This window comes from Rhodnius prolixus, unplaced genomic scaffold, assembly GCF_049639745.1.
Source record: "Rhodnius prolixus isolate KJV_2025 unplaced genomic scaffold, Rpr scaffold_5, whole genome shotgun sequence".
Lineage (NCBI taxonomy): Eukaryota > Metazoa > Arthropoda > Insecta > Hemiptera > Reduviidae > Rhodnius > Rhodnius prolixus.
The window spans coordinates 3494803-3516172 of NW_027411624.1; the positions used below are offsets into that span (position 1 = coordinate 3494803).

The 21370-nt window shown below is 31.0% G+C and overlaps 2 protein-coding genes across 9 annotated transcripts; both read left to right on the plus strand.

Annotated features, from left to right (window-relative positions):
- The first annotated feature begins 578 nt into the window (after nucleotides 1–578).
- Ude (Uracil-DNA degrading factor) lies at nucleotides 579–11032 on the plus strand. Of its 4 annotated transcripts, none has more exons than XM_074136810.1 (5): nucleotides 579–778; nucleotides 8033–8173; nucleotides 8696–8762; nucleotides 8882–9171; nucleotides 9387–11032. In XM_074136810.1, exons 2-5 carry the CDS (start codon nucleotides 8034–8036, stop codon nucleotides 9562–9564), a joined length of 675 nt encoding a protein of 224 aa, XP_073992911.1. In that variant the 5' UTR covers nucleotides 579–778; nucleotide 8033; the 3' UTR covers nucleotides 9565–11032. The 4 variants fall into 4 exon arrangements, with proteins under 4 accessions (XP_073992911.1, XP_073992910.1, XP_073992912.1 ...); XM_074136809.1 differs by lacking the exon at nucleotides 579–778 and adding an exon at nucleotides 2780–2936; XM_074136811.1 differs by lacking the exon at nucleotides 579–778 and adding an exon at nucleotides 3053–3717.
- Tap42 (immunoglobulin binding protein Tap42) lies at nucleotides 10934–18280 on the plus strand. Of its 5 annotated transcripts, none has more exons than XM_074136802.1 (6): nucleotides 10934–11038; nucleotides 12236–12436; nucleotides 13077–13413; nucleotides 13508–14077; nucleotides 15027–15202; nucleotides 15718–18280. In XM_074136802.1, exons 3-6 carry the CDS (start codon nucleotides 13300–13302, stop codon nucleotides 15923–15925), a joined length of 1068 nt encoding a protein of 355 aa, XP_073992903.1. In that variant the 5' UTR covers nucleotides 10934–11038; nucleotides 12236–12436; nucleotides 13077–13299; the 3' UTR covers nucleotides 15926–18280. The 5 variants fall into 5 exon arrangements, with proteins under 5 accessions (XP_073992903.1, XP_073992900.1, XP_073992902.1 ...); XM_074136799.1 differs by lacking the exon at nucleotides 10934–11038 and adding an exon at nucleotides 11183–11497; XM_074136801.1 differs by lacking the exon at nucleotides 10934–11038 and having other exon boundaries at nucleotides 13243–13413.
- Nucleotides 18281–21370: the final 3090 nt, after the last annotated feature.

The following is a 21370-nucleotide window of genomic DNA, read 5'->3' on the forward strand; positions in this document are numbered from 1 at the left end:
AATTCTTTATTTAAAAGATTATATTATTCATTATTTATTTTTAAAAAAAAATTGTATTTAATTTAAAATAAAATTGCAAAGTTTGAACAATCATACACCTTATTGAGATAAAAATCCCAAGTTTAGAAAAAAAAATAATTAGTTTTTTTAAATATAATGCTCTCCAAGAATGTTTTTTCATTTCTTTCTTTTTGTTTTTTCTTTTTCAGAACCATTTAAGCTGATTTCTTTAAGCTTAGTTTACAAACTTCTCACATAAAATGCTATAACTATTTTTTTAATTACAAATTGTTTCAAAAATTTTGATTTGAGGGTGTTTTCTGCGCCAGGGGTTATCCTGGGTTTACCCACTAATGATTTTCCATATGATGATTTTTTTCCATTTTTCCTTAGAACATTATTTGTTGGTTGCTAAAATTTGGAGAATACGAAAAACATGAAAGAATATTTGCCCATCTTTTTTTTTTTTACGCATGAATAATCCATAGAATAAAACAATAACATAAAATTATCAAAATTGCATCAAGATAAGATTTTATGTTTTAGGTAGTGGCATGTTTTATTGCAAGTCCTTGGCTAGAACTCCCACCAATAATGATGAAGAGCAAAGAAAACCTTCCTATGTTTGTTGGTGAGTAAGTCTGAATATCAGCGGGTACCCTACTCTGTCGGGAGTTTTGGTAGATCTGGGTCAATGAGAAGGACGGGTGTATTTTAGTATCTGACACAATCCATTCGGCTAGAATTCTTCACTAAAACAACTATCAACTAAGATCAAGTAAGCATTTTATATTATTAATTAATTATTAAATTAATGGCTTATTTATTAAATAACACCTTTGTTCATTATCTTACCCCTCATTGGGTGTATTTTCTAATTATTAAGAAGTAAACATAAAAGGTCATCCTTAATGCGACAAGTCAATTTTTTAGTTTTTCTTATACTATTTAGAGAATTTACTTTGAGCTTGTACCAGCTGTAGTTTGAGCACCTGTAAGACCGAAAAAATGGTATGGGCGTGAATATTATTACAAAAAAGGGCAAAATCACGGAAAATTTGCTATTTTACTTTATTTTAAAAAGAAATTGTAACAACGCAATTAAAGATTTTGTTAAAGAAGTTTTCACCTGTAATATTTCTTTTGAAGTCCTCCGAGTTCGAAAAAGTCTGTATGTTTAGGCCTATAACCGCCGTAAAAAAAAAAAAAAAAAAAATGCAAGAAAAACGAATAGTTTAGGAGATTATGAAAGTTTAAAGGTTTCAGAGTTTAAAATACTCTCGTAAGTTTAACTTTCTATGTTTCGGTACCCAAACATCACATCATTATGAAATCAGCTACAGTTATGTACAATAATAATCTCCATATTCGTGTAAAATTTGAACTTAAACGATCTAATAGTTTAGGAGATAATGAGAGTTAAAGTTTTCATAGATTAAAATAGCCTCGAAGTTTAAGCCTCTGTATATCGCTCCACAATTCATCTGATTATTATGAAATCATAAAACGCTTATGAAGTGATTATGGTAAATTAAACTTGCGATTACATTACTTTCACTTAAGGTGGGGAGAAAATGTAATTACACTTTCATTATACTTTTTATTAAAAGAGGAAAGAGGAAAGATAAAAGATAGTCTTACATTATTTTCCATTAACTGGGGTAACATAAATTAGTCTTTAGTAACATTACTTACTCTTCTAAACTAGTCTATATGTTTTTAATTTTTTTGCATTTTAAGTAGAAACTATGTTTTACTTGAAAAGAAAACTATTTTTCTGCAGAAATAAGAGTTAAATTTTATTTCAATTGTATCGTATGTACTATTAAGTTGATCTGAGTAAATATCGTAATGATATCATTCCTCCCTCTTTTATTTTATATTAATCGTTTTCAATGGTAATGTATTTGGTCGCAGCGGTTTAACGATTGAGAAACGCTGAGCTACATTTGTGGATTATTTGGGTCTTGAGCTGAGTTGTTTCGCTAAATCCATTCATCAATTATTTCTGCCGGCTCTGTTAGAGAGATTCTGTTGAGGGGAAGACACAATAAGCCCTCTTTTAGATGTGGTGCCGTTGGGCGTAAGTTCCGTCCCTATCTTTATTCTTAATCTTAGAGATTCCTATTAAGTGTAGTTTGCCCACAGGGATACTTGTCTTAAAAACATGTTTAACTACACATTGTAACCAACTACAATTAGTAAACATAAGACGTTTTGAAGAAACCCTGAGATTTGACTTTTTTACTCTTAACTATTTCATCTTTTGTATTTTTAGAACCAATTCGATTATTGTTCTTAATAATGGTAAAACGGAGAGGACGTTGACGTCATAATCGATTTTTTTTTTTTAGGAATATAAGCTGGAAGCATGCAATGTGATTATTTATTTAGTCTACATACCCATAGAGCCCATCATAGTCAAGTTTCGAGAACACAGGGGGTGCCTTTTACGGCAAACTCGAAGCAGGGAGTGATTACTGACTCCTTATCGATCAATATTAAACCTTGCCTACACTAATTACTGAAAAAAAAGAAGATTATTAGTTAAATATTTAAAAGAATTCTTTTACCATCCGCAGTCTAGAACTTTCTTACTTCATTTTTATATTCTTTGTGAATGATCAACATCTTAATTATTGAAAACGGAAATTAAATTGATACATTATTAGAATCTCCGTCATTTTTCTCTGAAAAAAAAAAAAAATTCCAAGGTGAAAGAGCCAATACACGATGTAACTGTATTGCACACTTAGCAATACCTCGCTCTTTTTTGCCTCTACGTAGAATAATGCATTATAAATAGTAGCAAAGTCCAGCCAGTATTATCTGAGTAAAACCTCAGTTTTAAATTCCATTTTTCGATCATACTTCAATAGTTGCGTTGTACTTGCCTTTTTATTCACTTCAAATGAACACACAAAAATGCCGACAAAGTAAGTTATTATTATCTTCTGCTTCTAATCATAATTACTAATAAATAATTACAATTTGAATTAAAATATAAAAATAATAATGTTAACACGAATACTACTTTTACTACGGTTCATACATTTTACCTCATATCACAGTTATTATTTTTTTTAAACTACTATTTCGTACTCAAGGAACGAATAAGATATCGTCTCGCATTCCTCAAAAGTTCTTTTATTACAGAGAATTTAAATTAAAGTTATTCAATAAGCTTTTTTTTGCCATTTTTTTTTATTCTTTTTGAATAAGAAGGTAATACTGATAAACGTTTACAAAATCCTTAACAGAATTTTTCCACAGTAATAAGTAATTTTAAGAAAAAATATGTGTGACGATGTCCTGCTTTCTCAAGTCTGTGCACACAGGAGCTGGGAATTCAATGCATTGATATTTTTTTTTTTTTTTCAAGCGATCTTACGACTTTCCGGAAAATCCGGTGAAAAAAGCGGCATTTACATTTATGAGAATTGTAGTAAGTCGAGTTTTTTTGTCCTCCATTAAGGCAACCGCTGATATTGTCAAGTCTTAAATTAAAATAAGTAAATAAAGCCATAGAGTTTACTTCTTAATAATGAAGGTTATAAATAACCAAGACGCTAAGTCAGAAGTTAAATTTAGGCATGCAGTAAGGAGTAGTCATTTGAAATTACGTGCATACTTCAAAATAGCTGATGCACATTGAATAGTTGCAGTATTCTTTTTCTCTTGGATACAAACTGGTCTCAAGAACATTTTTCTAAACAAGTATGTTGATTTAATTAAACTTTAATTTGTGAAATATTATAATTTTCAACTTTGTATGTTTAAAAGCAAATTGTAAGTTAATATAACCTTACTGAGAGGTAGCCGTATCAATAATGTAGCATGTCTCTAAATCATTGTGTGAGGAATTAGGTCACAGCTCTTGTTCTACGTCTATGTTGGAAGTTTTATCAAGAACTTAACACAGTTACGTTGTGTCAAGGTCCTTAGCTTCAGTGTTAACTGTATTAATACAAAAATTCTGGTATGAAACACGCAAATTATAATTTTACAATTATGAAAATACTGTAATTTTTAAAAATGTTTTAACTTATAAAGGGTACGCTTTGAAAGGAAATTAGCTCTGAGTTTGTGCACTGGACTCTCACGTGAAAGTTCTGGGCTTTAAGTCTAGCTGCCTGCCTTTAGATTTTTCCTTGGAAGTATTCGTCCGGTGTCTGAAATTACTAGGAAAGAAGGCTCCGGATTTCAGAAGCTCAATTGTTGGACAAAAAAATCAAATAAAGAGAGCTATGTACAGAAAATACTTTCTTTTTTTTTGCATAGTGGTCGTCATATTGATTGCTTTAACCAATACTTACAACTTAGTAAACCAACTTTTTTTATGATTAATCGATGAAAACAGTTAACATTAAGTCCAAATTTTTACAGAATACGTTCTACTCATATTGAAAAAAAGTTTTAAAATATTTTTAGGGGTGCTAAAACGTTTTGACCATTTTCTGTGGCATCATTGATGATGTGCATAACATGATTATAAGTTTGAAAATCTGTTCTTGGCGTCGCGTATGACTGGACTAAAAATACTCGAAGTCTAAATGAGGCGATTTGGTGTAAACTGAATTTTATTTTTGGAAAATCTATATAAGACTTGTGAAGCTAAACAGAAAACTCCCGTTTGACTTATCGATTTATGGTTCAATATCATTTAGATTGATCACAATATCAGTCATACCTCTTCTTGTAGATGTGTTTATTATTGGAATTTTAGTTAATGTGCCTCCGTACCCGGAAAATTTAATTTTTTGGTGGAAAATTCAAATTTTAAAAAGTTAAAAGTTTTTATTTTTTAATCATTACCTTATGTTCGTTTTGCGAACATTTACTGGATTATTGGAGACTAAATTTTCAGTTTTGGTAAGTAAAATCATAACCCCTGAAGGTCATGACGATATTGTAAGGTCAAATAAGTTTAAATTTGTGGCGATGAGATTTTTTTATTTGGTCAGGGTTATTTTTGGTTAATAATTTAAAATATTTGTACTAAAAAATGAAATATATACAATTCATCATTGGGTTAGCAGCAGCAGCAGCGAGGTTTGGTTGGCTGTAGACAGGCTGTGATCGTGATGAATCGTCAATTACATATCAGTAAAACTTCTCCTCATGAACACCTCCAAATATCGGACTTATCTGCATCAAGGTCATTAAATACAGGTCAAGAGTACATGTTTTAAGATACCTTCACATAAAGGAACTCGCTGTACAATAGCAGAGGTGTTAAAAAGAAAATTTTTCAATTTCCTGACTGAAATACAAACGAAACTGTTTTTATAAATATGTTGTTACTATCAAATTTCCTTAGAGAGAGATTAATTGTGGATTTTTTAGTATTAACTTGTTTTTAGTGAAAGAAGGAAATTCTATTACCAAGTCATTTCTAGATCTTTGACGCACACTAAGAGTATAATAATTGTAAAAACTAATGTTCTCCTTCCACCTGACAAAAACTTTCAAAAAATTGCACTTTTTTAAAGCCAGAAAGGAGTGTTACAATGTTCAGAATTTACAAATTTTCTGACTGGATACTGGGCGTTAACAGAATTTGAATTTTTTCCTCCTCTGACAAGTTCCGGAGGACCTTTAAGACTATCAAGCAGTGATCACAATTGGGTATATTTCAGCGCAAGGGGATGTGGAAAGTCCCAGCCATTGTTATTTGTTTTGAACGCTCAGACTTCCTTTAGACGTGGAGCACGAAATTCAAAAGGATTTTTTCACGCTAATGTAAAGGTAGTCAGTCAGTCGTTAAGGAATAAGGTTAGCTGTTTTCTTCTTTCTCTTTTTCTTCAAGGTTTTGGCTTGTAGTCCGTTGCGAACTTCACTGAGACACCTTTCCGTCACAAATCAACGTCATTTCTCCCGGAAGCCCTGTAATGAAGGACCTGCTCAACAAGCCTCCAAAACATCCCATTATGTGATGTGGTCTTATTTTCTTCAATTCGTCATTGAAGAATTTCGAATGTCCTCATTCCTCAATTCACCCTTCAAACAACTTCTAAATCTTTTCACAGAAATTTCATTCCTGCGTATTGAAGACGCTGTTCTCGTTTCCCCCCGTCAGGGTCCACCATTCGAAACCATATATAATGATGGGCATTGCGACAAACTTCAGAAAATTGTATCTTTTTTACTTTCTTTCCTGGAGGAAAGCCATCCAAGTACGGTTTAATATGTGCTAATATTCTTGTCTCGGTAATTTTCACATTTACAGCCAATCATCTTGTTTCTTAACGTCTTATTCTGTTATCTTATTATTTTAAACTATTAATACATACTCTCGACAGCTATCGCCTTTTGTCTTCATGGTGAATGTGTTCAGATTTTATTTCGAATTGATTCCATTGGTCATCTGTAAAGCCAGGTTCTTGCAAGTGATTTTTTTTTTCGAAATACTTTTTGGTTTCGAAATAAATTCTGAGTTTACTGTTAGAGATACCGAACGGCGATGGCGTGTTCAGCTAGAGCAGATGTGTGATTCAAACAGGTGACAGCCAGATGTTCATTAATTGCTTAAGACTTGTAAGGCGTAACACTACTTCTGAACAATTTTAAGATTTTTTTAAAATAAAATCTAAAAGTGGAACATCTTTGGAAAGTTCATGAACTTCCTTTGTTATTTTTCGTAAATTTCAATATGCGAATCTTTCATCAAATACAAATCATACAAATATCTCGTAATTCCTTTAAAATGAATGGCCATAAATAGAGGCTACCTAGTCCGTCGAATTGACATTACTTGATTGTTCAGTGCTATATCAATATTTTCTCATCTTTACACATTTCAACCTTCAATTATGTTTGTTTTTTTATCAGTCCATTAAATCGGTGGTTACCATTTGGAAGGTAAAATTAATGTGAATAAAATACATGTTTGCCATAACTTCTTTTATTACAGACTGAAAAATACGTTAATGAATTTTATTCTACTTATTACATATTACCCGTCTATAGACCTGATTTAATATTACTTTATACTTGTAGTATATCTATAGCGATAAAAGAATTCAGTAGACTTACACTTTACAGATTTAAACGAATCTCAAACTTCATTTTTACCACTTGACTTAGTTTTTTTCAATCGCTTCGGATACTTATCCATAGCGATTAAATGTACGTTCCATCTAGGCAGTGGTTCTCAAGTGGATGTTGAGGAACTTCGATGTTCTTTTAGAAAAAAAAATAATAATAATTTATCCATTTTATTTTAACGGATTAAAAATTCTTTTGTACAGTTATGTACATTTAAGATCGCAAAACAAAAAGTTTACAGCACAGTAAAATTAGACATACAATACTACAAGTATTGTAGTATTTCGTTTATAATGAAGAACAAAAACTATGTCTATAACAGTAGTTAAAATACACTTAAGGAGCATTTCTACGAATAAAAATATGTAATGAGTAGAAGAACTAAACACCCCTGAAACATAAAAATGAAAATACAAATGTGAGATATTGAAAGAGAATTCTATTAAAGTAATGGGTAATGAAAGGAATTAAAGTAATTGCCTATTGTCAAAATTATTAAAAAAAAAAGGGCACTAGGTAAAATATGTGTCAAAGATGTACATATATGGAATGTGCTTAAAAAAGCGTTAAAGAACTTAAATTAAAATCAACAGACGTTTGCTTGCTTTGATTTAAAATTAAGGGAACGCCAGTGTTTACTCATACCAAAGACCTATTTCTAGAAACTACTTTCTTCGAACTGTGAGGATCTCAAAGTACTAGCGAAAAAAAATGTAATTTTAAAAATCAGGGTGGGTGTAGAAAGAAATAGAAGTGATGTCAGCGTTAGATGACCTCACGACACAACTATCCCCCCCTTCACACAGAATATTTTTCAAGCTCTCAACATAGTTATTTATAAATACAGGTTCTCTTCTATGTATTTACATACTAATTAATATATTGTTTAATTTAAAAAATTTTAAGATCTCATTCCATTAAAAAAATTAATTAATCAAATTAACGATCCTACTTAAAGTACGTTTTTTTTTTTTGTAATTTGCAGAATGCCTAAAGTAGCCAGCGAAAAGCGCAGTGAAAAATCATCCGGCTGGGGAAATGGCCAGTTATTTGGTACTGAGGCGAACGAGAACACTTTTCAAGGGGCTGGATTTAAGGATAAGGAAAAAGCTTTGGAAACTATTAGGTAAATTTTTTTTTTGGATTCATTTTGGCTGTAGTAGTTGGTACATAATGTTTTTCCTCCTTCGTTATCTATGATCTTATCTCGCTACGATTGCTTATGTTAACTCTCAAGTACACAGGCCACTTGGCATGAGTCCTTCAGAGACTTCCGGCTAAGGAGGAAAATAAAAGAAAAACGCATCAGAATGCGTAGCTCGTAACTAGCACCTTTTCTTAAGAGAGAATAGAAGTTTTGCTTGTTCTGGGAATTTCATCTCTTGACGTAGAATCTGGAACACATGATGGAGTTTAGAGTTTTTACCACCCACCTTACCTACCAAAAAGGCCATTTACAATTTTGAAGAAAATTTGGAAATGGAGATATTTCAGGACTGCTCTTTAGTAAGCACCACTAAATCTTTTAGGTCATTCAAGGAATTTAACTTCAAACCTACTTCTTATTAAAATTTTGATAAAACTGTAAATTTGTGAATGTAAATCACAGTTTACGATTACAGTTTTTAATTTATTTATAACGTTTTAGTTTGCTGAAAGGACGAGACACTACCTATCAATATCAGATAATCAATTCTATGTACAACCGAGCTAAGGTAAGTTTAGCAGAATTCTCGCGTCAAATTGACAGTCTGAAGTTAATTACATTCTCAAGTCTTGATATTACGTTTAATGCCATTTGTAACAAAGATCTTCGTAATTTTTTTGTCTATAGGTCATCTTAAAGAGAACCACCGATAAAGAAAAACGAAAGAATCTTGCCGAAGCTATAGACACCTTTGAAAAATGGGTAGAAGATTACAAGACAAATTCAAGAAGTAAAGAGAACTTTAGCTACCTACCATTGGAATTGATTGAAGAATATCACCCGTTGGCCGTTAAGTATGGTGTAGAAGAAGATGATTTCCTAAAAGCTTACAAAGATGTTGATGGCGATTTGAAGAAGTTGCGCGTGAAGAAAGTTGAAGGAAAAGAAATCACTTGGGATATAGAAAGAAATGACAGGTAAGGTAATTAACTGTTTTCTTTCTGCTTGGCTATTTTCCTCTTTGCTTCTTGATTTAAAGGTTCATTTTCATTTAATAATAACTTAAATCGAAAGTTTATTTTGGCACGCTGTTTAATTTAATATTTTTAAATAAATGAATTAACATTCTATTATAATGCCTGAACATTCACAAATATTTATAAAATTAAATTTTGTCCTAACTTATTTCCAGATTGAAAGAAGTGGCCAAGATAGTCAAAGAGAAAGAGCTGCCATTGTTCGAGTCAGAAGAGCCTTTGAAGGGAATGCCCACGAAGGAACATACTCACATGATCATGTTAGCCTACAGTTCAGATCAGTCAAAAATTAAAAAATGTTCCAGTCTTATTAAAGAAAAATTGGAACAATAAATAATCTGAAAATTTTATTTATTTAAAAAAAAAAAAAACATTCCAATATTTCAAAGTCATGTGAGTGTAAATAGTTGGGAGATTTGATAAAGATTTTTTTTTTTAGTTTAACATTTTTGTCATTTATAAAACTTAATGTACTTATTACCAATAGTTTTTGTCGTGTGTAAATAATCTAATATTTATTTTATTGTATATATTTTTAAATAATTTCTGCAAATTTTTTAAAAAAAATTATTTGAAATTTACAACTGCAAAGCTATAAAGATCAGCAACAAGTAAACCAGCTGACCTGGGAGACATGAGAAGAGTTATCACCAAGTGGAGTCTCTCTAAAAGTAATATTTAATTACTGTCCTCCATTGCCGAGAGAAAATTGGGATGAGTGAGAGCTGATCGATTAAAATGAATTAGGATGACCAGAGAGATGAGAATTAACCTTTTTGTAACGAGTTGATGTGAAGTCCTTGTTGTATGGAACATTAAGATCATTATGGATAGTGTGGCTGAAGACGTAAGGTTATTCGGGGAAGAATTTATGACTACAATGATTAGACGCTTTAGAATGCTTGGCTGGCACCAATTTTTTGTGTACTTAAGTCCAAATCGGTTTCATTAGTGGTAGTTTGTCTGAACGTTTTGGTTAGTGTTATCGTCTATCAAGAAGTAGCATTTCTTTAGTTAAGTCTTTTGTGCGAATGTATGTCGTTTTAACAACATGAAGTTAGGCGTTTAAATAGTATTGGCCCAAGGAAGTGCAGTCTGATTTAGTATTAACTGGAGCAAAAGTTGTGCGTTTAAGATTGAAAGTATATTCTGGCATTATTGTGTATTAAGTTTGAATTTCCATTTTCTTCAACCATTTTTCCAGAAAATTTAGATATTGAGTTATTGAAGCGAGTCGATTTTACTGCGTCAGAATGAGAACGTCTGCTCGGAAAAGATCGATGTATTAGGATGTAATGAAAGATCAGAGGTGTTTCCAGAGAATAGAAGGAAGTGTAGGTCGAGCAGTCATGGACGTAGAATTTAGCTAGTGATGCTTGTGAGCGACATCAGAATTAGAAAGTGAGTATGAGATGGTATTTATTTGAACTCTCACTGTAAACATGAATATCAGGCCCAATCATATTTTTTTTTTAAATAAATAATTTATTTGATTAATAATTTTAGAAAAATAATAATGAATGTTTGAATTATTGTACAATAAAAACAATATGCAAATTTTTTGCTTTCGATTACGACACATCTATCGGTAGTTGATCGTAAAGCACGCCTAAATAAAAATAGACGATTAATTAACTTTACTAATTTTCATTTTAGTTTAAAAGTTGAAGTTCAACTATAAATTTTTAATTAAAAATATTAACACCTGTATTAAAGTAAGTATTTTCTTTTCAAATAATACATCAATTCTGATCTATGTAAATGCAACCTAAAATTATAAAATAAATTATTCAAAATTGTATTTAAGGTATGTGTGAAAATTCACCTATTTTGACGTACAGTTAAATTTCATTTTATTTGTTTTATAAAAAGTATATTTATATATGCAAGTCTATCAGTAATAACAAATAAAATATTGTATATAAATAAATGTAAAAGAGTAAAAATCCTAAAATCCTGATAATTGAAAATATATTTATTGAAAAAAAAAATTTGAAATATGAGCATTCAAGGGAGATAAATACTTAATTGCAACATTTTTGTTGCTTATTTTCAATTCATTTATCCTTGGTTGCTTCCTTAGAGTTAGTTAAAGCTGAACTCATTGATGAACTAAAAATCAAATCAGTTTCTAAACTTATTTTACATAATGGTATTTTCCTTTTGTCGTGCTATTTTATCATGTGTGTTTTACTTACTTTCTTGCTACCTAAATATCAAATTTGGAAATGTATTTCTTAATATGGAAAAAATTGCCGTACCGAAAGTGAGCATAAGCAGATATTCATTATTTTGAGATTGTCTTCTATAAGTTTCATTAACTTGGTATTCTAATTGTCTACATTTAGAACTAAAACTAGATAGAAACATTTTCCTTACAAAAAAAAATCGATTATGTAAGGATATTGTTGGGAATAAAGTTGGGTAGAATTTCTTTAAGATGCCAATTTTCAGTGTTAGCTAAAATCGAGTTTAATGATTATTCAACAAAGGTTATTCAACATATTAATTAATTATTCAATATTAATATAACTCTTAGGTCAATATTGTTTGTAGTTATTTACTATCTCTTAAGATACTTCCTGGGCTTTTCTGTTATTCTGCTATTCATTACATATGATGTGCAGTAAGGTAAAATAGTTAAGCCAATCACTGAAATCTGTAAATCAGCATAACTTTAAACTTTTCTGCACAGATCAGCTATATATATATATCTTTCCATATTTTATCTTGTTTGGTTAATAGTTCATATTTTAGAATTCTTTGTCATATTTAGATAACGACAATGTTGCAGTTTCCATAGCTAACCTTTTTCTCTTTGAAACGATTCTTTCAGCAGGGTATATTTCTTAAGTGATAAATACTTCCCGACGAATCAGAAGCATGGTTTGTTAGCAATGAATTAGAAAACCAATTAAACGTGGCTATTTAAGTGTTAGTTCTTAAGTAATTTTTAAAAGATTTAAGAAACCATGAGAGAATCCGCTAACATGAAATATTATAGGTAACGCCAGTGTAACTACACCTCACGAACAACCATGTATTAATAAACACATACATTTGAAACTAGAGGCAAGATAACAACCGTATGGCATCACAGTTGATTCTTGTTGCTGTTACTGAATAGAATTCAGTTTCCCAAAATTATATGAAAAAAAAAATCTGAAGCAAGCAACAGAGAACTACAGCTGGTAAACCTTAAAATGTATAAATTTATTTATTTTTTATTCATTAGTAATTAGAAGTATGTGCTCTATTCTCAAAAACTATATTCTTCACTCGCTTTTTAGGTTTCAGACAATCTCCTTATCTGAAAGTTAATTTTTTTTTACTTTTTATTCACTCTTGAAAAAGTGGTAGCTTTAATTGTGGGTTTTCCATCACTTTTTAAGGTCAAGTACTCCAGAAAGCCTCGGTATGGTCGCAAAAAAAAATTTAAAGTTTGAGCTTCTTGAGTTACATTTTCTATGTTCAGCTAGGTGTGCACGCTACGAAGGCCATGCAGACAACGGTAGCGTTAATGAAGTTATGGATTACCAAAATTCAGAGTAGGAAGGAAATAACTTGTTCGGATATTATAAATTCTTCCATTTTTTTTCTAGTTATGTATCTTCCACTCAGATAAAGATCTGTTTATTTAAGATTCATAAAAGTTTTTTTTAATTAAGGGGCTTTCTGGACCTCTGTACCCTTAAGAGTACAGCTTTTTTTTTGTATTGTGTGCATTGTGAAAAAACATTTGATGTATGAAGAAAATGTATTTCCATTTTGTTGATAATTTTATAGAAAGTTGGTGGGTGTTCATACCTGCTTCATTTTTCAGATTTGTTAGTATTTTGTTTTAGAATGTAAAACTTGCTATGACTGTCCAGAAAAGAAAGTCAGGAAATAATAAACACGTTGCTTTTAAATAAATATAATTTACTAAAATTAAAATGAATCAACCTTGAGAGTCCTTATCACTAACGTTAATTAATTTCTCCGTTGTTGATCATGATACCTGCTCTATAGTAACCTTAACTCAGTGTTTTGTGTGTGGCGTACAGCTCAGAGATTTGAGCAACATAAATGGCATCTCATGTGAATGATGAAAGAAAATTGTCTGATATTTTTGATGAAGGATTTGCTTTGTTTCATAGCATTAACAATTGTGATGAACCAACAAATAGTCATACCATACAGGTGAGTAAAATTCTATACTTGAAATTCTAAGTTTCATTTTATTTTGTTTTTCTAAACAAAAAGAAAGAAATACTAGTTAAATTTTATTGTACAGGCTAAAGTTAAGACAGCCATGAGATTGCTTGAAGATGCAACCAGATTAACCTCAATAGCCGGAGTTTTCAGTACAAACGAAGCAGTTGAAGAGGTAGAAACTGAAAATCTACGACTTTTCTTGCTTCCTGCTTTGTTAGGAATGCTTACACTAAAAATAACTAGTAATACAAATAGAATTGAAATAGTAGAAACTAGTGACACTTACTTCAGAGACTTTCTACAAAGGTGCAATGATTATGGCCTTTCAAAAGTGATCATACCGCCACCGGTTGAAATAGATGAAGAAAAAATAGCAAACGCAGTAAATCGTCCACATGCCTGTAATTTTGATATTATGTCTGCAGCCAGAAATAGAGCAACTAAAATACAGAGATATAAAGAAGAGAAAGCATTAGAGGAACAATTGAAGGACCTGTCTGAAGCTGTAAAATCACCAACAGTGGACGAAGATACTAAGCGGGAATATTTTATGAAGCTAATTAAATTATATGTGGCAAAAGCAGAAGAAGAACTTGACTGTTTACAATCAGAAAAGCTCATATTAGCACATATGAAAAGTGTGGGGAAGGTACGTATTAATTAATTTTTTTTTACAATCTGCGAACTGATAATTGTGTAAATGTGTTGATTAAACTGTCTGTGAAATAGTTCCTATCCCAGGCAGGATTCTTCCTTCCCTTAATTTCGAGGTTATACTAAAGTTCTCTGTTTATCTATGTATCTCTATTCCTTGTTAGTGGATACAGTTAGCGTTAGATATACAAGTCGGTAATAAGAACTCAACAGGACCTTCCAACATCTGGAGGTTTTCCCCAACATATCCGAGATAATATGAAACACAATAGTGGAAAGTGGCTTTTTACTTCTCTCTGACCGTTGCGGATTACTCATATTTTTATATTCATACATTTTTCGTTATTTTCATCATTTGTTTTATTACTATTGTTGGGAAATATTGATTAATGATTAGAGAAAACGTTTAACTCAATTGAAATTGATAAAACCTTGTGTGGAATCCAAAACAACTCCCTGAATCGATTGTTAAGTACGTATATTAACATGAACTCAAAACGAAGGATTGCGGGATTCTATTTTATAAGATTTCTGTTAGAAATTGGTAGTGTGCCAGTTGTAAATTAACTGCGCAAAAATTTTGAACGTATAGGAAGGGATTTGATTGATTGATACGCCTGTAAGATGTCCGTAAGTACGAATAGTTTTTTGTTATTTTCGAATCCACAATTATAACCGGAAATTCCCTTGGAGTGATACAGACGTTTAATATAGTAGTATTTATTTTGAAAAAGGATTATAATTTTTGGTTAAAGCTAGCGTAATTTCGCTGGTAAAGGAGGTCGTATCCTTGAGCTTTATCTAATGTTAATTTTAACCCTTTTTTGGAGCGGCTTTAAGTAAAATAAAAAATGATTTATAAAATAAAAAGTGCAATTTATTGATGAGTAAATAACATGTTAAATTAATTTTATTCTAAACTTTGTAAATTTTTTTTTGTACAGAACGATACTCTGGTTGGTGCAGAAGAAACGAAAAGAAGGATAAAGCCGCCTAAGCCCCTCACACCAGTTATTATCACAAAAGATGAACTGCAGAAAGCTGTATTTGGTGCTGGATATCCATCTTTGCCCACCATGACCGTACAGGAATTCTACGACAAAAGGGTTAAAGAGGGAATGTAAGTAGTAGTTCAAATTTTTTTAATAATGCCTATAATATAATAATATAATGTAAAGGAATTTACCTCTCATAAGAGTTAGATTGGCATAGTGACAAAGTTTCAAAGATGAATTTTTATCGAAAGACAGTGAACGACTTTGAATGCGGAAGAATTTTGGGTGTACAAATCATCTATTGTTAATTGGATAAAACTTTCACGCAAAAGGGTGATCTCTACGAACTTAGTAGTACTAGTCAGCTTTCTGACGTATTGCGGCATATTACGTTCGTCAGTTCTACCGTCCTTGTTAAAGGCTACCTTTTTTACATGACTTCATAAGAAATGCAGTCTCCTGTAGTGCCAAGAAAGTCGTGATTGGACCAATCAAATATCTTTAGCTCATTGCCTACCTTTAGTGATAAATCCGTACTTTTTTCGGCCAATTTTTTCTGAACGTAAAGTGAATGAAGAAGTAGATAGCAGGATAATATGTTTTGAATTTTTACAGAAGTTTTTTATTTTTTTTCTTTCAGTTTTCCTGAACCAAGCAAAGGTAGCATCAATCTGCAAGATCTAGCCTCGCAAGGATCAAGTCGTCAAATTGAAGAAGACAAGGAAAAAGAAGAAAATGAGATACTGGAAGAACAAGACGATTCGGAACTGTTAGCAAGAAGAAGGGCGATGGACGAGTATAAGGATGATCATAAAAGGGGATGGGGTAATAGGTACAATCGCAGTTAGTTAAACTATTAGTTTTTGATCAGTTGAATTTGAGAAAAAAAAATATTTTTCCTTTGAGTGTGAATGTACCTGTGTTGGGAATATCTGAGCGTAAAAAATTAAGTAAATGAAAGAAAGAGAGTAAAAATGTTCTTTCCTTAAAAAAAATTGGTGTTTACGTAAATATATATATAAACATAATAAAGTAATAAAACTGTAACACTAAAAAATTATTATTTATTTTTAAAATTAAAAAAAAACTTAAGTATTGATTGCCTTTATATTAAGTTTAATGTTAAGTTAAGCGGTAAGCAATATAGTTGTAATAGCAGAAATTCCAAGATTGAGTTTCTCCAATTCACTTAATGCTGACTGGTTTCGGATTTTCAACCATCTTGAAGATTCGTTCGTAGATCCAGTTTTGTTTAATATTTTAACTTCCATCACAAACTAACAGACGACTAACCATTGAAACAATATTTTTTTGCAATCAGAAAAGTTTGTAATATACAACCATTAATAAATATGGGATGATCATATTCTGGATGATGCAAACTCCTAATATTTGTACTAGTAATCCATAACTGGACCAAAATTTCAAAAATTTTGGTGTGTACACTCGCATGACTTTAGTCTCAATATTCTGATTTTATTCAAAATCGTATTTAATTATTTCTAATATTATACAGCTTTTTTTAATCATACATTTCACTGAAATGTAAACCTTGATAAGGAAGCCTACCTCCACCCCGCTTCGAGAACTGCTCCTAAATGAATATTCTCAGAAAAAGTAAAGTAAATAGTAGAACCTACAAAGCCTTTTTCGAGAAAGTGAATAATGTATTGAGAAAAGTTGTTCTCTAGAATATATTTCAGAAACATGGTACTGTATAAGGAAATTACTTACGCACTTTTCCAAAAGTGCCTTTAATGCTTGGAAAAAAAAAATGAAACAAATCAAAAAATTATATAATAGATCTATATGTACATGTAGGTACTTCAAGTTACATTTAAGATAATTACTAGCTTTTGGTTAGTTAAGATTGGAAATACGTTCTATGGAATTTAAGGTTTTTTCGTCGATTGAGGTTTTATTGTGGGTTCTTCGGTTCCCTATTTCATTTCTACGAACCTTTGTGCTCTCCTAAGGCAATACGTAAAACTTTATTTTTGGAAACTTCACTGCTTTCTTAATAAAATAATTGTCTTAATATATTAAATTTCTGTATTATTTGTTTGGTAGTTTTTGTTCACTTTCTCCACTCGTTATTGGTTACATTGCAACTTTTAGCATACCTTTTGTATATCTAACTCTTGACCTTAATTCTGCCCAATATATACGGCTACACCATCTATTAATATTAAGGCATTGCTACGATACCAAAAACTGAAAATATAGAATTTACAAACAAAAAATAGGAAATAGGAAGAGTACAATCTCTCTCTACACAACTCACTTGGACAAAGTCCATGCTGTTAAGTCCGAAAAATACACCTCTTTAGCAGTAGAAAGAGATGAGACTGTAATTGTTGGTCGTATGGCTGAAAATTTCAAAAGAATTAATTGGGGTTCTATTTTTAAAGTACATTTACAGAATAATTTATTGTTAAAGTTTCTTATATACTTTTGTTGGACATAGCATTGAATGCATTTGAACATTAAGGAAAGCGGTTTACTATCAATTACTTCTTCTGGAATACTATTTTTCCTCCAAAATGCCCATTAGTTTTGTCTGAATTTTCTCCCCCTAAGAAAATGTGAATAAGTATTTTTGGGGTTTGGACTTTACATTTTTTATAACGTTTAGTATCTATGATTTTAAAGTTGATTTAACTGCTGGACTAAACTTATTTAGACCTTGACCTTGCTTATATCAGTTATAATTAAGTAAATTGGAAGAAGAAAAAGTCATGGGAGTGTCAGTATACTTTTATCTTTTTGAAATAAACCCAAGTTTCACCTCAAGTTATCACTTTTTCAAAAGGCATTGTTTTAGGGCCATATTAATAGTTTTCAAATGATTTCTGTACTTTTAGAAAACTTCAAAAAACAGAGTTTGAGTTTCCCTTAGCTTCTACAACCATTTCTTGTTAATAAAATTACTGAAAAGTAATTTCTTATTTTTATTGTCTGTAAACTCTGTAAATAAGTTTTTTTAAAAAAGGAAAAAGCATTTTAATATTTTATTTTTGCGTAATTTATCTGTAAATAAATTAATTAAAAATTAAGGTAGCTACAATTATTTAACACAAAAAAAATTGAATTTAGTATCTATTTGATTGTGTAATAAATAGACTGTTCTTAAATGTATTAATTGGTACAATAATTGTTAATCTTGTTTTCTATTTAAAAAAAAATAATTTAAAAAATAAAAATGTAGAAAATGTCTTTATTGCCTAATTTCAGAAATTGATTAAAATGATTGCTTAAGTAAAAATTATTATCCTTTATAAGAGTTGAAAGGCAGAAGTGTTTTAGGTTCATTAAATTAAAAGATAGAGAAATTTAAACCAAGATTCTCCAAGGTATGTATTTTTAACATCATACTTTTTTCTGTAATTCATTAATTAATAAAAGCTTTTTATTTAATCTGAACTAATAATTTTTCAACCAAAAAAAACCTGTTTTAATAAATTATCAATTTTCTTATTTATCCCTTTCATTCTTGTAAGATAAAAATGTTTCTTTTAAAACAGTAAAGTTTTATTTGTATTGTTATTGAAAAGAATGAAAACACCTTTTAATAATTAGATGTTCCACCACTGTTTTTAATTACTTCCAACAGCCTTCTGGGTACACTTTTTACTAAGTTTATCAAAATGTCCTCTGGGATGTTTTCCCAAGCTTGTGTGATCCTTTCTTTGAGTTCTTTGACATTTTGGATCTCTGGCTTCTGAATGTCATAGACATCCCTTGCCATGAGCGCCCACAAATTTTCAATGGGATTGAGATCTGAACAAACAGCCGGCCAATCCAAAACATTGAGCCCGAAATCCTCAAACCACTGTTTAGTGGATCTTGCTTTGTGTATCGGTGTATTATCTTGTTGGAAAATTATCTCCTCTTCTTCTAATAATGTAATAAAAGGCAAAAGATATTCTTCCAACACTTTTTGATAACTAACTGCATTCATTTTGCCAGTGATGAATGCAATTTGAGACTTGCCCTTTTCATTGAAAGCAGCCCATACCATTACTCCACCACCAAATTGTGACCTTTGAGAGAACTTTTTCTTTTCTTCGTGCCAATAATAGTTGAAACCGTCGGGGCCATCAAGATTAAAGTTTTTTTCGTCACTGAAAATCACCCTGGACCAAATTTGGCTTTCCTGGATGTGTTTTTCAGCAAACTGCAAGCGCCGTTGTAAATGATGTTTTTTTGGGCTGCAGTTTGCTTGTAATTTTACGATATTTTAAATACCTGGTTTCAGCTATCCACTTCCGTATTAAGCTGGCATCACACCCTAGGTTGAATCGCTTCACAATCTGTGCAGAAGAAGCACCAGTTTTTGAAATTTCTCTTAAAACGGCGCGTTTCACATTACTGGAATAACTTTGAGGCCTTCCAGTTCTTTTATTTTTTCCATAATTTTCTGAACCTAACTTTAAGAAGTTTTTAATCACACCTTGAGAGCGGTTTAAATCACTAGCGATTTGCCTTTGTGTCATGCCGACTCTTTTTAAGTCGATTATTCTTTGTTGCTCAGTTTCACTTAATTGAATCCCGCGCGGCATATTTTAAATTAAGAAAATCAGCACGAATACTTACTCTTGATATGAAAAGGAGAACTGAATTCATACTTCTTTCAAATACATAAAAGTAAGTTAAAATTAAACCTTTATCAAAACATTGAGTTTATATTTATTCACAGCGTAAATAAGATATGTTTACATAATACATGTTTTGTTATTGTTAGATTATTAAACTAGAACAATGACCTTTGAATGCTTTCTGATATTGCATTAATATGAAATAGTTTAAATAATAGTTTGTTTACGTAACGTTGTACAGATTTAAAAATATTTCCATTTTATCTAGTGAGTTTATATTTCCTCACAGAACGTATATATACAACCCTTATACAACTGTCCTACCGGACAGTTTTAATACCGTCTTTTAGCGGTCACCACACCGTGATTTACCAGTAGGTAATGTAAGAAGGTTATGCTTGGATTATCTACCAGGGTTGTCTAAAACTTCATGGTATTTAAGAGGCATTGATAACTATAAATGTATTTATTAATAAAATTTAAAAATATATCAAATTTAAAATATTACCTTATTTTTTTCGTGTAAAAACAAAAATTATTAATACAAAAAAAAAGTAAAATAATAAAAATAAGCTCGTACAGGGACAGTGAGCACACAAGTGAACGATAAAAAAGTACTTAGAGACTGCAAAGAAACTTCAGGATAAGTACATATGTATATCTTTTCATAACTCGTATGAAATAGTAGAAAAAAAAAATGATTTAAAGTAACTGATGTCAGTAGGTAATTCGTAATTAATGTAAAATTGGAGATAGCAGAGAATCTGAGAGTGCCATCGTTAGTTTAACCATTAAAAAATCAAAGCTAAATGTAGAACATTGTAATGTGAATGAAGATTCAATTAACATCCTCAATCTTCAGTTGTTTTTTTTTTATTGCAAGACAAATGGGTAGATAGTTGGCCTTGTTACTCGTTCTGTATTGCCTTTGATTTAAGGACCTACACACCTTTTTTTGCAACTGGATCTCGCTGTCTCATTCCATGTGTTTGTTTAAAAAGACGAAGTGCAACCATCCTTGCACCCGCCTATGCGCCCATTTTTAACAATCAAAGGATTCCAAAATTCTTCATCGAGGTCAAAGATGGGAAGAAAATAATTACCATCGATCGCCGAAACTACTCAAGAACCCAAATAATGTGACACTCGCATCAAAGGCCGTGGAATTCACTGAGGAACATTGCACTGTCGTAATCTCTATCACAAGGTGTGAGAGCTGAGAACAAGCTGTCAAGGTGTGTTCTTTAATTTAATGTACATATATTATTTTAATAAAGTGATTACTGTAGGCTACTGGTTTTGACATATTGTGCATTTTTTTTTGCCATAACCTCCTCACTATGTTATAATATTACAGATAAATTGATATTGATATCATTCCAAAAATTTTATAGACAATGTGGTGGTTAGGTTTGGGTATAGCTTTGATTTTAACCGTCGTAGCACGCACGTTTATTGTATCCCTCGCCGGTTTCGAGTTCTTCATCCATTACCAAAGGGAGATTAATCAGTTTGACTTTCTAATAAGTTATCGTCTCACACTACAGGTGGTAATGTAAGGTAATCAAAATCTCTAAATCAAACTGATATTAATCTATCTTTGAAGATAGAGATGAAAGTTTCGAAACTGGTCAGGGATACACTATAAACACGCTTACTACATGTAAAAAATCAAATATAATTATATTACTAGTT

Coding starts and splice junctions, on each gene's coding strand:
- Tap42 (XM_074136802.1), top strand. CDS start 13,300: ATGGCATCTCATGTGAATGATGAAAGAAAATTGTCTGATATTTTTGAT. Junction 13,414..13,507: donor CAAATAGTCATACCATACAG/GTGAGTAAAATT, acceptor TTTATTGTACAG/GCTAAAGTTAAGACAGCCAT. Junction 15,203..15,717: donor AAAAGGGTTAAAGAGGGAAT/GTAAGTAGTAGT, acceptor TTTTTCTTTCAG/TTTTCCTGAACCAAGCAAAG.
- Ude (XM_074136809.1), top strand. Junction 8,174..8,695: donor AAAGCTTTGGAAACTATTAG/GTAAATTTTTTT, acceptor ATAACGTTTTAG/TTTGCTGAAAGGACGAGACA. Junction 8,763..8,881: donor CTATGTACAACCGAGCTAAG/GTAAGTTTAGCA, acceptor TTTTGTCTATAG/GTCATCTTAAAGAGAACCAC.